General features: G+C 42.2%; 1 protein-coding gene across 10 annotated transcripts in view; it reads left to right on the top strand.

The window, feature by feature from the left end:
* SPECC1 (sperm antigen with calponin homology and coiled-coil domains 1) overlaps nucleotides 1-16,642 on the top strand; it is a 256,463-nt gene that overhangs the window by 176,309 nt on the left and 63,512 nt on the right. For all 10 annotated transcript variants that reach the window (XM_081115997.1, XM_081115999.1, XM_081116001.1 and 7 more), the window contains 3 exons: nucleotides 9,316-9,523; nucleotides 13,447-13,520; nucleotides 13,893-14,071. In XM_081115997.1, the coding sequence (XP_080972123.1) occupies nucleotides 9,316-9,523; nucleotides 13,447-13,520; nucleotides 13,893-14,071 (461 nt within the window). The remainder of the gene's footprint in view (nucleotides 1-9,315; nucleotides 9,524-13,446; nucleotides 13,521-13,892; nucleotides 14,072-16,642) is intronic.

Here is a 16,642-nt window from a genome sequence, read left to right as displayed (position 1 = left end):
TCCACCTAGTACCCTCTCCTCCCAGGCATTTACTACACTATTGTCTGTGTCCATGGATTATAGACATATGCATATAAGTTCTTAGGTTAATATCTCTTCACCCACTCTCCCACCCACCCACCCCTGCCTTCCCTCTGAGATTCATCAGTCTGTTCCATGCTTCTATGTCTCTGGATCTATTTTGTTCATTGGTTTATTTTGTTCATTAGATTCCACATATGAGTAAGATCATGTGATACTTGTCATTTTCTGACTGGCTTATTTCATTTAGCATAATATTCTCCAGGTCCCTCTATGCTGTCTCATAGAGTAAGGGGTCCTTCTTTTTTATAGCTGCATAGTATTCCATGATGTAAATGTCCAAGAAGATGCTTGATGTGATTTCAATCTTCTTGAACTTGTAGAGACTTGTTTTGTGTCCTAACATGTGGTCTGTCTTTGAGAATGTCCCATGTGCATATGAGGAGAATGCATATTCTGCAGCTCTGGAGTGAAATGTTCTGTAAATGTCAATTAAACCATCTGATCTAGAGTGTCATTTAGAGTCACTATTTCCTTGTTGATTTTTTGTCTGGAAGATCTATCCAGTAAAGTCAGTGGGGTGTTAAATTCCCCTACTAGGACTGTATTGCTGTTGATCTCTCCTTTAAAGTCCTCCAGAAGTTTTGTGTTTTTTTTCAGCCTGTTTGAGTCTTTTGTTCTGAGGTGGGTCTCTTGTAGACAGCATATATTTGGGTCTTGTTTTCTTATCCATTCAGGTACCCTATGTCTTTTGATTGGAGCATTTAATCCATTTATCTTCATGGTTATTGACAGGTGCTTACATATTGCCATTTTATTTCTTTATGCCTATGTTTCTCATTCTCTTTATTTCAACTTATTACAGCAGTCCCTTTAACATTTCCTGCAATGTTGGGTTGATGGTGATAAACTCCTTCAGCCTTTTTTGTCTGGGAAGCTCTTTATTTCACCATCTATCTTGAATGATAGCCTTGCTGGATAGAGTAGTCTTGGTTTCAGGTCCTTGTTTTGCATTACCTTGAATACTTCATGCCGTTCTCTTCTGGTCTGTAGAGTTTCTGATGAGAAATCAGCTAACAGCCTTATGGGAGCTCCTTTGTAGGTAACAAATTGCTTTTGTCTTGCTGCCTTTAAGATTCTTTCTTTGTCTTGAATTTTTGGCATTTTAATTATGATGTATCTGGGTGTGGGCCTCTTTGGGGGTTCTTCTTGTTTGGGACTCTCTGTGCCTCCAGAACTTGTGTGACTTTTTCCTTGACCAGGTTAGGGAAGTTTTCTGCCATTATTTCTTCAAACAGGTTCTCTGACCCTTGCTTACTTTCTACCTCTTCTGGTACTCCTATGAAGCAAATATTGTTACATTTCTTGTTGTCCCACAGCTCCCTTAAAATGTCCTCCTGTTTTTTAATTGTTTCTCCTTTTTGCTTCTCTGATTGAGTGATTTTTTTTCTACCCTGTCTTCTAATTTGCTGATATGATCCTCAGCTTCCTCTATTCTACTGTTTATTCCTTCCAATTTATTTATTTATTTATTCTACTATGTCATTCTTAATTCCCTTCATAGTTTCCATTTCTTTTCTCATGCGGTTGAGCATCCTTATGATCAGTATTCTGAACTCTATATCTGATAGATTGCTTATCTTCATTTCATTTAATTCTTCTTCTGGAAAATTCTTTTGTTCTTTCACTTGGGGCTTGTTTTTTTGTCTCCTCATTTTGGCTGCCTGTTTGGATTTGTTTCTATGTATTAGATAGATCTGCTAGGACTCCCAGTCTTTTGGATGGTCTCTGGTGCAGGCCAGTGTCAGGCTCTGTTTGTGACTGGCCTTGAGTACTCTGTTTGAAGCTTTCCGCACTCTACAGCTTGTGGTTTCTTCTGCTGGGGTTGGGTGTGTTTGGACAGGACCAACGTGTGCGCCAGGGTCTCTCTAGGTATGTTTTTTTTTAAATGCAATTGTGAATGGGATTGTTTTCTTAGATCCCCTTTCTGATAGTTCATTATTATCTAAAAATGTAATTGCTTTATTAATATTTATTTTGTATTCTGCTACTTTACTGAATTTATCAGTTCTAATAGTTTCTTGGTGGAGTCTTTAGGGTTCTCTATATACAGTATCATGTTATCTGCAAATAATGACAATTTTACTACTTCTTCCTTTCCAACTTGTATGCCTTTTATTTCTTCTCCTTGTCTGATTGCTGTGGCTAAGACTTCCAGTACTATGTTGAATACCAGCGGTGGAGGTGGACATCCCTGTCTTTAACCGATCTTAATGGAAACACTGGTAGTTTTTGGTCATCGAGTATAATATTAGCTGTTGGTTTGTTATATATGGCTTTTATTATGTTGAGGTATGTTCCTTCTATTCCCACTGGGGCTGGATTTTGTCAAGTGCTTTTTCTGCATCTTGATATGATCATATGATTTTTATCCTTCATTTTGTTTATGTTATCACTTTAATTGCTTTACGGATTTTGAACCAACCTTGCACCCAAGGAATAAATCTCACTTGATCATGGTGTATGATCTTTTTAATGTATTGCTGAATTTGGTGTGCTAATATTTAATTGAGGATTTTTGCCTCTGTGCCTCAATATTAGGGATACTGGCCTATAATTTTCTTTCTTTGTAGTGTCTTTATCTGGTTTTAGAATTAGGATAATGCTAGACTAATAAAATTACCTTGGGAGCCTTCCCTCCTCTGACTTTTGTTGAATAGTTTGAGAACAGGTAAGTATTAGTTTTTGTTGGGATGTTTGGTAAAATTTACCTGTGAAGCCACCCGGTCCAGGACTTTTGTTTTTTGGGAGTTTTGTTTTGTTTTGTTTTTATTGCTTTGATTTTGTTGATTGTAATTGCTCTGTTTGGATTTTTTGTTTCATCTTGATTCGGTTTTGAAAGTTGGTGTGTTTCTAGGAATTTATTCATTTCTTCCAAATTGTCCTAATTTGTTGACATAGTTGTCTGTAATATTTTCTTATAATTGTTTGTGTTTCTGTAGTGTCAGTTGTTACTTCTCTTTCATTTTGATTTTAATTATTTGGGTCCTCTATTTTTTTCTTGATGAGTCTGGTTAAAGGTTTATGAATCTTATTTATCTTTTTAAGGAACCAGCTTTTGGTTTCATTGATGTTTTGTGTTGTGTTTTTGGACTCTATTTCATTTATTTTCTCTTTGATGTATATGATTTCCTTTATTCACTTTGGGCTTCATTGCTTTTTTTTCTAGTTCCCTTAGGTGTAAGGTTAGATTTTTTTATTTGAGAGTGTTCTTGTTTCTTGAGGTTGCCTGATTGCTATGAATTTTCCTCTTAGGACTGCATTTGCTGTGTCCCATAGATTTTTGTGTTGTATTTTCTTTTTCATTTGTCTCAAGATATCTTTTTTTCCCTTGATCTCTTTGTTAACCTCTTTATCATTTAGTAGCATGTTATTTAGCCTCCATGTGTTTGTATGTGTTTCAGTTTTTTTCTTGTACAGTAAAACCTCGATGTAACAGACTAAGCAGGGCAAGGGGATATCCAATAGTTGAAAGTCTGTTAATATAATAAAGTAGGTTTTCTGAATGTATATGTTAAAAAATTGACAAATTAGTTTACCTGTTTTTACTTATGTAGACAAATTTGTGTAATTATAATTAAATATGTATGAAAAGTTTAATTTCACAGAAAAGTTTTCTATTTATATTACTGTAATTTTAAATTTATACTGAATAGGTATAGTAAATGCTTGCATTCACCAATCACTATGAGTAAACAGATGCACACGGCTGGGGTATGGCTTAGCCCACGTCAGAGCGTCACTGGCACACGTTAAAACTGCAGCAGAAAGTCATGCCACATGACAACAAAACCAATTACCACTTCCAATGCAGTGTGATCATGTGCTAATCATTCACAGAACATTGTTTACAAGCAGTGACTCTTGGATTTAAATATGTAGACTATAGCTGTAGCTATGTAATATTTACTTAAGTCAGTGACATTACCACAAGTGTTTTTTTCCAACCTATGGCCTATTTGCTAAAATTTGTTAAAAATAATAGTGAATTGGACTGAAGGGTCTTGGGTTCGATTCTGGTCAAGGGTACGTACCTCAGTTGTAGGCTCCATCCACGGCTATGTGTGGGAGGCAACCAATCGATGTGTCTCTCTCATATCAGTGTTTCTCTCTCCCCTCCCCCTCCCTTCCCATTCTCTCTGAAAATCAATGGAAAAAATATCCTCAGGTGGGGATTAAAAAAATATATAGTGAATTAATGACAACAACAGCAAGAACAAAAATAACCTGTTAATTTAATTATAATCAAATCTTGGTTAAAAGCATTTTAAAATTAACAGTGTGTTAATTTTCAAATATGACATATGGACCAGAAATTTTGTCCATTAAACCTGAAGTCCGTTAAATCTGAAGTCAGTTAAATCAAGGTCTGCAAAATTGAGGGTTTACTGTAATTGATTTGTAGCTTCATACTATTGTGGTTGAAGAAGATGCTTGATATGATTTCAGTCTTCCTAAATTTATTGAGACTTTTTTGTGACCTAACATGGTCTGTCCTGGAAAATGTTCCATGTGCATTTGAAAATAATGTACATTCTGCTCCTTTGGGGTGAAATGCTCTGAAAATATTAGATCCATCTGATCTAGTGCATTATTTAAGGCAGCTGTTTCCTTGTTGATTTTTTGTGTGGAAGATCTATCCATTGATGCCAATGGATTGTTAAAATCCCCTACTGTTACTGTATTACTGTCAGTCTCTCTCTTCATGCCCATCAAGATTTGTTTTATACATTTAAGTGCTCCTATGTTGGTGCATAAATGTTTGCAAGGGTTATATCCTCTTGTTGGATTCATTTCTTTATTGTTGTGTAGTATCCTTCTTTGTCTCTTATTACAGCCTTTGTTTTAAAGTCTGTTTTGTCTGATGTAATTATTGCTACCCCAGCTCTTATTTCATTTCCATTTGCATCAAATATCTTTTCCCATCTCTTTACTTTCAGTCTATGTGTATCTGTTTTGAGGTGAGTCTCTTATAGATAGCATATATATATGGGTCTTACTTTGTTATCCATTCAGCTACCTTATGTCTTTTGGTTGGAGCATTTATTCCATTTACATTTAAAGTGATTAAAGTAGATATGTATTTATTGCCTTTTTATTCTTTATAACTCCGTTTCTCTTTTTTTCTCCTTTCTTGTTCTTAAAGACCTTTTAACGTTCCATATAATACTGGTTTGGTAGTGATGAACTCCTTTAGCTTTTCCTTGTCTAGGGGGCTCTTTATCTGTCCTTTGATTCTAAATGATAGTTTTGCTGGGTAGAGTAATCTTGGTTGTAGGTCCTTGCTTTTCACCACTTTGATATTTCTTGCTACCCCTTCTAGCCTGAAAAGTTTCTGTTGAAAAATCTGCTCATAGTCCTATGTGAGCTCCCTTGTAGATAACTAACTGCCTTGCTCTTGCTGCTTTTAAGAATCTCTCTTTTGCCTGGCCAGGCATAGCTCAGTGATTGAGCATCAATCTGTGATCCAGGAGATCTCAGTTCAATTCCCGGTCAGGGCACATGCCTGGGTTTCGGGCTCGATCCCCAGTGAGGGTCGTGCAGGAGGCAGCTGATCAATGACTCTCTCATTGTTGATGTTTCTATCTCCTTCTCCCTCTTTCTGAAATAAATAAAGATATATTTAAAAAAAAAAAAAAATCTCTCTTTCATCATTGTAATTATGTTTCTTGGTGTGGGCCTCTTTGGGTTCATCTTGTTTGGGACTTTGTGCTTCCTGGACTTGTGTGTCTTTTTCCTTCACCAGGTTAGGGAGGTTTTCAGTCATTATTTCTTCAAATAGGTTTTCGACTCCTTGTTCTCTCTTTTCTCCTTGTTGTAGTATCTGTGATGCAGATGTTGTTATGCTTCATGTTGTCCCAGAGGTCCCTTATACTATCCTTGAATTTTTTTTTCTTTTAGCTGTTTGGTTGGGTGTTTTCTACTACCTTATGTTTCAAATCGCTGATTTAGTCCCCTCCTTCATCTAACCTGCTGTTGATTCCTTTTGTTCTTCATTTCAGATACTGTAATCTTCATTTCTGCCAGGTTCTTTTTATGGTTTCTATCTCCTTTCCTATCTTTACTATCTCTACATTCTCACTGAGTTCATCCATTCTTCCCCTAAATTCTTTGAGCATCCTTATAACCATTGTTTTTACCTCTGTATCTGGTAGATTGCTCGTCTCCACTTAATTTAGTTATTTTCCTGGGGATTTGTCCTGTTTTTTTCATTTAGGGCATATTTCTGTATATTTTTTGGCTGCCTTTCTCTAATTGTTTCTGTGTATTAGGTAGATCTGCTATGCCTCTCAGTCTTGGTGTTGGGGGCCTTATGTAGTAGGTGTCCTGGGGGACTCAGTGCCACAATCTCCCTGATCACCTGAGCTGGGTGCTCCAGGAATGTTTCTTGTAGGTTCTGTGGGTCCTCCTCTTGTAGTTGAGTCTTGATTGCTGTTGGCCCGTCTCAGGCTGGCTGACTATTAGGATCAACCATGACTACAGTGTACGAGCTGCTGTGCTGGTGTGACCCACTGACATAGAATTTGTCCCAGCAGTGCCCGGTGCCTGCCAAGATCTCTCTTTGGGTTTGCCACTTGTGGAGCTAATTGCTTTGTGCTCTGATGTGACTCCAGTGCAGGTCAGTGTTAGGTGATGCCTGTGACTAACCCTGGGCTACCTGTTCTGAGCTACAGAGCAATTTGCAGTTTGTGCCTGGCCCTGCTGGGCCTTGTTGTGCATGGGAGGGGAAATTGCACCCCAAGGCTGGCTTCTACCAGCAGTGGGCCTGGGGACAGGTCAGCAAAAGGTAAAGGCACACTGAGATCTGCCTTCCCTTGCTGGCTGCCTGTTAGGCTTAGACATTGAAAGAGCCTTGGGCCATACATGAGATGTGTGAGGTAGGTTCTCTGTGAGTCACTAGGTAGGGGCGAGTGGTGTTGTCTAGATTCAAACAGATTCAAACTCGGCACCAGTGCTGGAACTAAGGGCACTCAGCAAAAGTCTCTGGGTATACCAAGGCTAGCTGCCACCCGCCAGGTGCCTGCTGACCTTTGTGGTAGGGCGGGGCCTCGGAGTCATCAGGGTGGGGCCAGCAGAGTTCATCAGGCCCGAAGAGACCAAGATTTGGCCATGTGAAGGGAGGGCTCTGCACAGAAACAGTGGTGCTGGTGGTGCCTGTGAGGGAAAGGTCACCCCTCCCTAGAGCCACACAGCTCAGTCTCTCCCTCCTCGAGAGCCTGCACCGAGTGTCTGCAAGCACCGAGGGCCCAAGGTGGCCACAGCCAGCTGACTCCTCTGCAGGACGCACGCTCTGCAGTGCGGGGCCACTGGCAGTCAAGGGGATGGGGCTAGTGGATCTCCTGTGGGGAGCAGCACCTGTCCAGTGTGGCAGGGGTGGTTGAGGGGGTGGCCCCTGCCCCAGAGCCACTCACTGTCTCTGACACCCCTGAGGTTGCCCTCAAAGCCCTCCAAGAAAGTCTGCACCATGGGCTCAGGCAGCTCACTCATCCACAGGGTGTGAGCTTGGCAGGGTGGGAGGACAGGGAGTCAGGAGGGTGGGGCTAATGCGCCTTCCCAGGCTGACGCAGTGTGGAGGGGAAAGCTACACCCAGGAAAGATGGCTCCCGTGAGCCGTGTGGGAGAGGGACTCAGCACAGGCACCCTGGCGGCTGTCCCTTCAGCTCTCTCAGGTAGTACTGGAATTTTAACTCTGGCAGTCTGGCTGTAGGTCCCCACCCGTGGTCTTTTTTATGTACCACAATAGCTTTCAAACTTATGACAGCAACCCACAATGACATACTTTATATTGTGATACGGAGCCACATACCTTTATAATTGAAATACAAGTTTCACAGAAGAGTTCTCCCCTTAACACAGGCAGTGCACGCCGGCTCTTCCCCACGCTGGCACGCTCTCTTATTCTCTCCCTCCTCCCCTTTCTTCCTTCTTTACCCTTATCACAGCCTCCCATTGAAAAACTGCAACACTTCCTTCCACTGTTTGTCACACATCAGGTATTCATTAGGGCTGGCCATGGGGATAGAAAAGTGAAGAAAGCATGGAGGGTCCCTGTCCCCATAGACCAGACAGCCAGAAGGTTTGCACAAAAAACTTATGTACTGTATATGGAAACCCCTCCAAATCTAGGAAGAAATCTATTAGGTATCAAGCGTACATTACATGATAAATATATAGTTATTTAGTAACAGTAATTGAAAGACTATAGAAAAGGGACAGTTCACAATAATCAAATAATTAGTATATTCAAACAATAGAACGTTGTGCAGCATTTTACAGTAACGACCTAGAGCAATGCATATCAATAGGAATACATCTCAAAAGCAAGTTACAAAAGCATAATAAGCATAATATAATACAGGACAGAAACACATTACCATGTACTGTAATGCTGTGTAATACAGTACACAGCAAAAGCATGATATAGTATAATATCATTTGTGTAAAATTCGTATAAAAACCACGCAAGGAATGACCACACCAATTTTAGAATAATACATATTACTCTCTAGGGTGGGAGGGAACTTGAGGTGTTAACAAATCTTGTTAAGTAAAAAGATTTAACAAATGTGGCAAAATGTAACCATTGTTAAGTCTGTATGGGTGTATGGTTACCTCATCACTTTTGGTGCTTTTCTGTGTATTTTAAATGTTTAATGATTGAAAATTGGAAAAGTAAAATGAGTTTCTGTTCTGTGCCACTCACTTCTCTTTGTACACGCATATCTCTATGTTCTGTGCCTTCAGCTGGTGTTCTCTGACATTAATGTTATATTCCTCTAAAAAGACCCACCGTAGCCCCAAGTACTTTATGGGTAAAGAGATTGGAGTTTATAGGGGCTGTCGGGATTTAGGGGTGTCGTTCCTGGTTTACCAGCAGGTGGCGCCGCTCCACAGCGGAGATGAGGGGAATCGGCCATACCAGGCACTCCCGCCAGAGCCTCCCAGTGTGAAGCGCTGTTCTACCCAGGTGCCTGGAAGGAGAATATTTAAGTGTGTGCAGCTTTCTTTATATTGGTAGGAAGGGGCACAGGATCCACCCATTTGTCTTTTTACATATATCACGTTTCTCTGAGTATTTATAGCCTTCGCTGTGTCTAAGGCTAAGAATGTGGAAATGATGCCAGTGTGGCATGTGCCAAGAGCTTCCTTTGCTTTTGCATTGGTGAGCCTGATGCTAATGTGTGGGGACCTTTTTCCTGTTAAATTGACTGGGGAACCTTCCTTTTATTCTAGGTGGAAAAAGATTATTCTTACTTGAAGGAGATATGTGATCATCAAGCAGAACAGCTGAGCCGAACCAGCCTAAAACTGCAAGAGAAAGCATCAGTGAGCGATGCAGAGATTAAAGACATGAAGGAAACCATATTTGAACTGGAAGATCAGGTGGAGCAGCATCGAGCTGTCAAGTTACATAATAATCAGCTCATCAGTGAGCTAGAAAGTAAGTGAATCCAGCCCTGGTGAAAGGTGGATCAGGAGTGGGTAGGACACGAGAGAAGCCAGCAGCAGTGGGTACTGTGAGAGGGTATGTAAGAATGTTTATGAAAAGCCTTTCTTTTGAATGTTCTATAATCTCCTGGGGAGAATGTCAATTAAGAAACAGAATAATTGCCCGGCCGGTGTGACTCAGCCGGTTGAGCATCGACTTAGGATCCAGGAGATCATGGTTCGGTTGCCGGTCACGGCACATGCCCGGGTTGCGGGCTCGATCCCCAGTGGGGGGCATGCAGGAGGCAGCCGATCATTGACTCTCTCATCATTGGTATTTCTCGCTCTTCTAAGATATATATATTTTTTTTAAATTAGAATAATTAATCTCCTAAACTAAGTCGAAAACTGGGTGATGTAGAAGAAGCGATTATTGAACGTGAGTCAGGAGTGTAGGGCAGCTGTAAAAAAGAGCAGATGTTTGGCGTATTAGGTACACTGTGTGAGCCGCACTGCTGACCACAGTCGTCAGGGATGACAGTGTGTCATCTTTGGGTCTGATGGATAAAAAAATGGGTGGCAGATGGTCAGACTAATGGGAACAATATATGCTCTTGGTGTCAGAAAACATTTCAGCATGTGTCCCATTGATGGTAGGATATCAAATAACTTAACAGGTGGCTACTTTGTCACTGAAGAGGCACCAATATACGGGTTATTTACAAAATCGTTGTTTGCTTTGAACAGGGAAAGACATTTTTAAAAGAGATCAGTTAAACATTGCCTACTTTGTCCAAATAAGTCTTATCAAATGATCTCATCTAATGTGTTTTGCTTTTGTAACAAAAGAATTAACGCATAGAGCTTTTAGTGACACCATTGCTAAAAATAGCATAGTTGGTGGCCTGAAAGTTTCCTGACTGCACAGCTCAAACTGACTATTCATGGAATCCATATTTGTGAATTCACCTACTTGCCAAAATTTATTTGTAACCTCAAAGTCACAGCTCTCGACACTTTCACAGTCAGACCTGTGTAGAGCAGTGAAAATTTTGTCTTCCAACGTGCACTCGCAGCTCAGGTTGAACTCAGTGACACTCACCTTCTTGTTTCAGCTCTCCCACTGTAAACAAGTGTCTTTTTCATGGTTTATTTAGTGCCATGGTTTTTTGCATTTTTGTGCTTTTTGTTGGTGATTTCACTGTTTAAAATGAACCACAAGTGTAGTCCCAAAATGCTTTGTAGTGTCCCTAAGCACAGAAAAGCTGTGGAGAAAATAGGTGTGTTAGATTAGCTTTGTTGAAGCCCGAGTTATAGTGCTCTTGGCTATAAGTTAAGTCTTAGCAAACCAGCAGTGTTCATTGAATTATTCAACATTAACTAAAACTTAGAGGAAATTCACCAATCTACATACCAGACTGCCCCAGAAGGTGCTAAAAGTAAAATCTGTGGTTGTGTGATGAAGCTGTGGAAAAGTGGCTAAATTTGTGGCTTCATGCGGTGACAGCCAATTAAAAAACACACAAAAAACATAATGGACAGCATTGTTGTGAAGCCAAAAACCAGACAACTTTACAGTCACATTTCCCAGAGTTGGGAAAGTGTTAAACTTTTCTCAGCTGGGGCTGGTTCGCATGGCTCAGGGACCACACAGCTAGCGGGAAGTTAAAGTCTTGCCAGGGAGGCAGGTTCTGCAGATCAGGAGGCTACAGAAAACTTTTTAAAATAACTGTTAACTGCCCTGGCTGGTTTTGCTCAGTGGTTAGAGCGTCAGCCCGCGGACTGAGGGTTCCCAGGTTCAGTTCCAGCCAAGGGTACATACCTCAGTTGCAGGCTTGAACCCTGGCCCCAGTCGGTGCTAGAGCAGGAGGCAACCAATCAATGTGTCTCTCTCTTTCTCTCTCTCTCTTCCATTCTCCCTGAAAAGCAATGGAAAAAATACCCTCAGGTGAGAATTAAATAATAATAAAATGAAATACCTGTTGACTGTTATGCAGGAAAAGGGTTATGTGGGCATCAGTGGGAAGAACTTTTTTTTTTACAAGGACACTGGCAAATAAACCTATTATATAAAATTCAAATAGCATTTTGTTGGGCAAAAATTCGACCAGAGGCTCACAGACCTAGCCTTGTATTTCCTGTAGGAACAATAGTTTAATATTTGCTAATTCGGTGTGTGCGGCACCTTCATGTAGCTGACACAGATAATGAGAATTGACCATATATACTGCACCTTGATTAATGAGTAGCGTCGGGGTTCCAGTCTTCATTAGACCTGGTGTGTGGTGGAACTGTAGAACATCACCTTAGTGTCAGTGTCGTCCAGACTGTTCTCAGCAGTCATGCTTAAGAGTACAGCAAAAGACCTACCACCATGGTCGGTGCTCTGTGTGTATTTCCAGTAGCACCATACTTGAAAGTAGAAAGTTGAAGAAGAGAAATCTGGTTTGGTTTTTCTCGTAGTGATACACTGCTATTGAGAATTTGGTTGCATTGTCCCAAGTCTTTAGAAGTCAGCATAGACACACCAAGAAAGAAGTGTGTAATTAATGTCCAGAACAGATGTCAGGCCAACTCCCTGCACTTGTATCATCACCTACCCAGGCCGACTCCCTGCACTTGTATCATCACCTACCCAGGCTTGACAGTAACACAGACCACGTGTCTTTTAAGAAACTTTTTAGCTTTCATCGGGGATCTTAAGGTATTTTTAAGATGTTGTTTCACTGGGAGGCCCAGGGACACACAAATCCGGCTGAGGATAATCACTCCTCCCCATAAGATCCTTGAAAGAAATGGACAGAAAAATAAAAAGTTCAGGGGCATATTCTCTTTCTGCAGCATCAACCCCAAACACAAATCCTCAGCCCCACATGCTGAATTAGAACTTCTGGGGTAGGACCTGACCCTGTGAGTTTTTTAAGCTTCTCTGATAATTCTGATTCACATCCTTAGTAGACAACTACTACTCTTTAGTGGATATGAACAAGCATTGAAGAATTTTAACTAGGTAGAGGACATGATCAGATTTAAATTGGAATGACTCTGACAGTAATGTGGGAGAATTGGAGGCAGAGACAGTAAGGAGCTCAAGGTGTTCTTGGCGAGGGAGAGTTAGTCGGGCGACCCATGGAGCTCTTAGAGTGCATACACCATATTCCGTCTGCCCCTGGAGATACCAACTCGGGGGGTCAGAGTCTGTGGCTTCAACATCTGTGCTTTTGAAAAGCTTCCCACTTGATTCTGAGGTTCACTGCAATTAAGAGCTGCAACTCTAGAAACAGGCCTGAAAGTCACAGTGGTAATAGCTAGTCACATCCTCTGTTACACGGAAGCCTCCCAGCGATCAGGACATTCAGGGTGATACATCCAAATATCAGGGAGGCCAAAGGTGAGTGTGATAAGTGTGAGTAGCTGTTTAGGTCTCCCCATAGTGTTACATGGCTGCACAGCGTGTCATCTGAGGGTGCAACCTAACCAAAACACCACTTGTTTCCCACTTCATCCCATGTTCTATTTTATTTTATTTATTTTAATTTTTAAAAAATATATCTTTATTAATTTCAGAGAGAGGAAGGGCGAGAGAGAGTTGAAACATCAATGGAAAGTCATCATTGATCTGATGCCTCCTGCACACCCCCGACTGGGGGAGGAGCCCGCAACCTGGGCACACGCCCCAACCGGGAATCGAACCATGATCTCCTGGATCCTACGTTGACGCTCAACTGCTGAGCCACGCCCGGCCAGCCCATGTTCTATTTTAGAAGAGCTTCCTGCCTCTGGCTACCAGTTTTCGTTCTGAAGAATGGAATTTACCGTAGAATGGGTGGATTGTGAAGCCTAATGCCAAGTTGGAGCTGCTCCTTTGCCACCTATCTTACCTTCTCCAAGAGTCTCGCAACTCTGCCAACTCCTGTCTGACTTCTTTACTTCTAGGCAGTGTGATGAAGCTGGAGGAACAGAAAGCAGACCTGGAGCGGCAGCTAAAGACTCTGACTAAGCAGATAAAGGTGAGATGCGGTTATAGCAGGGACCAGGACCTTCTCCAACATTTTACCAGAAGTATTCCCCTCTTAGGTTTGGAAACCTTTGAAAAATACCTTGAGTACTCTCTCTAGCCTGTTTTCTCATAGTCCATTTCCATGGCATGGGCCCAAATTAGTGTTGGCAAGAAGTAAAATTAAAGCAGCCGTTCGGTTTCAGGATGGAGAGCTCTGCTAACACGAAGGCGTAGCTCCTGCCTGTGCCTTTGCCTGGTAGTGATGTCTCCCCAGGCACTGCCCGGCCAGTCCTCCTCAGTGCTGGGCACGGGGACCCTGGAGCCCCTGCCGTGGTGCCAGCCCTGCGGCGTCTGATGCGGGTGTGGGCTCTGGCGTTTTCAGGAGGAAACCGAGGAGTGGAGGCGGTTCCAGGCGGACCTGCAGACTGCGGTGGTGGTGGCCAACGACATCAAGTGTGAGGCCCAGCAGGAGCTGCGCGCCGTGAAGAGGAGGCTGCTGGAGGAAGAGGAAAAGAATGCGAGGCTGCAGAAGGAGCTGGGGGACGTGCAGGGCCGCAGCAGGTCGGTCGTGAGTGGAGGGCACCTCTGTGCCTTTCTGAGCCTGAGGCCTCCCGCACAGTGCTTGGCTTCTCACTTAATCACCACGCATGGCCTTTTGTGATGCTTCTGTGTCTCTGTGCTGAAGTTGTGCTCTGTTCTAGGCTCACTCTGCGGCCGCTGCACAGCCAGTGCTGGTCACTGCCCGTCTCTGGCCTCAGGTGGTGAGAAAGCTCTTCGCTTACACGTGTGCAAAAGCTCCAGCCCAGTATCTCCTGGGCTGAAAGAATAAGTCATGTCTAGGGTGCTCCTGAAGCCTTCGTGTCTGTTAGTGCAGGAAGCGCGCACTTCCGCAGGCGGCGGCAGCACCTTTCCCAGGTCGCTCGCGCAGTGGGGGAATTGCCGTCAGATACAGGGCTCGTTCCACCTGGCCGGGGTCATGCTTCTTATGGGCAACATCTGTGGGCTGTCTCAGAAAGCCTTTGAAACGACCCACTCAGTTAAAAAGGATGAGCATGGACATCACACATCTATGTCATCTAACCTATGACTCCCTTCTGTCCTGGAGGGAGAGAAATCACAGTCTGTGGCCCCAGAAAGTTTTCTTAACAATGAAATTTTAGAGGGAGATAGTCCTAAAGTTAACTGTTATTTAAAATTTTAATGGTTTACAAACAAGATTATAAATAATATTTTAGGCTTTAATGCAGTGTTATATTTCCCCAATCAGGAATAAATGTCCTTAACTTTGAGATTCTTGGATATTCCAAAATGATTTTGAATTTTCAGATGTCTCTCAAATGTAGCATTTTAAAATCAAACTTACTAGGTCTGAATGCTGATTGTACCGTTCGCCCTATTTACATGTTTTCCAGGATCAGGAAGGTTGTTCATTGGCTGGATTCTGAGTCTGATAGATTATGAATTTCATGACATTGGAAAGAACAGCTTTTCTTAGACTTCTGTTTGGATTCTCTGGCCACACTTGCTTAATAAATTCCTTGTTTTCCTGTTTATGACTTTTCTGTAAAACAGCCTCTGTGATGAAGCAGTAAGATAAGGCGTGTGGCTGATTCTCAGTTCACCTTTGAAATCAAGGTCATTATTTTATAGTCACAACTTTCCCCTCTGGCCACCATAGCATGTAATTGTGAGTAAGGGGAGGACAGGAAAACTGGATTGCAGTGTTCCCTACTGAAACGTTTGAGGTCATTCTGGTTTTCTTTTGTGTTTCCTGTATTTGTCCATTTGTCTTGGTTTATAGTGTGTATTTTTGGAAGAGGAACCAAATCATAACTTGCATTACTTTGTTTATAAATGATAAAACACAAGTCTTGAGTTTGTGTTATCATATGAGGGGCTGCATTTCTTTCTTTTTTTAAAACAAGCAATCAGGTATTTAATGAGGGATATGCCTATGAAAACAGAAGGAAAAAAACAAAGGTTAATGATCAGGACAAATTATAAACTAGTTTCTGAGTTCATAAGACTGTCAGTCGAGAAGATTTTTAGATGTGAGACTTAAAGCTTGTTTTGCTGGAATGAAAGCAAGCAGTGACAGTCTGACAGATCCTCTTTATCTGCAGTTTAAAATCAGTAAAATATCTCTGGTGATGTCATCAGGTGTTCAGGTAAATTCTGTATGGCTTACACTTCATCAGTAGCTCAAGAAGGGCAGTAAGGTGATCCGAGCCATAGCACCATACGTGACCCGTGATGTTGATGACAAAACAGCATCAGGAAACATCTGGGTCGCCAGAGAAAGTTACCAAACAGGGAACCCAGCCTAGAGCGGGTCTGCCTTAGGCCGGCCTGTAGTGTGTGGGTTCTTGACTTGGTGCAGGAAAGCTTTCACAACATGAGTCCAGTGGTTTCGAGAGTATGTTTATAAAGCTGAGGACAGTGAGGTAAGGAAGGACTTAGGAGAGAAGAAGCAACAGAAAAGAGACGAGGCAGGGCTGCTTTGGCTCTCTAGAAACATTACAGGAAAGAAGTAAGCCAGGCCCTGGCTGGTGTGGTTCAGTTGGTTGGTTGGTGGTCTGTGTACCAAAAGGTTGCCAGTTCAATTCCTGGTCAGAGCACATGCTGCCAGGGTTATGGGCTTGCTCCCCTGTAGGGGGCATGCAGGAGGTGGCCAGTCGATGTTTCACTCACATCGATGTTTCTCTCTCTCTCTCTCTTCCCCCCCCTCCCCTGTCTCTAAAAAAGTCAGTAAAATATCTTAAAAAAAAAAAAAGAAGTGAGCCAAGGCAGGGCTGCTTTGGCTCACTGGGAAGTCAGAGTAAAGGTGATCTTGGGGGCAAGTTCAGGGGTTTTGTCTGGGACAAGCCGCTGCTGCCCATGTTACCCTGGTTGCAAGTCTCCTCATGGAGTCATTTAGAGTTTAAGAGAAGCATGCCTGTGGGGGAAGTAGAGAGGGAAGGGAAAGTCATGGGCTCCCGGGAGGGAGCGTGTGCTGAGATGCTGCATTTCTAACAGATCTTAAGACACAGACCTGGTTATACAACTTGAACTCTGATATCACAGGACATCTCTGCATGTCTTGTCAATTTAGGGCTCCATATGGTATATCCTACATCTTCAAACTTAGGGTCA

The sequence above is a fragment of the Miniopterus schreibersii genome (assembly GCF_964146895.1).
Source record: "Miniopterus schreibersii genome assembly, chromosome: 16".
In the NCBI taxonomy this organism is placed as follows: Eukaryota; Metazoa; Chordata; class Mammalia; order Chiroptera; family Miniopteridae; genus Miniopterus; species Miniopterus schreibersii.
The sequence above is the reverse complement of the archived record's forward strand: the minus strand, read 5'-3'. Positions and strand labels throughout refer to the sequence as shown.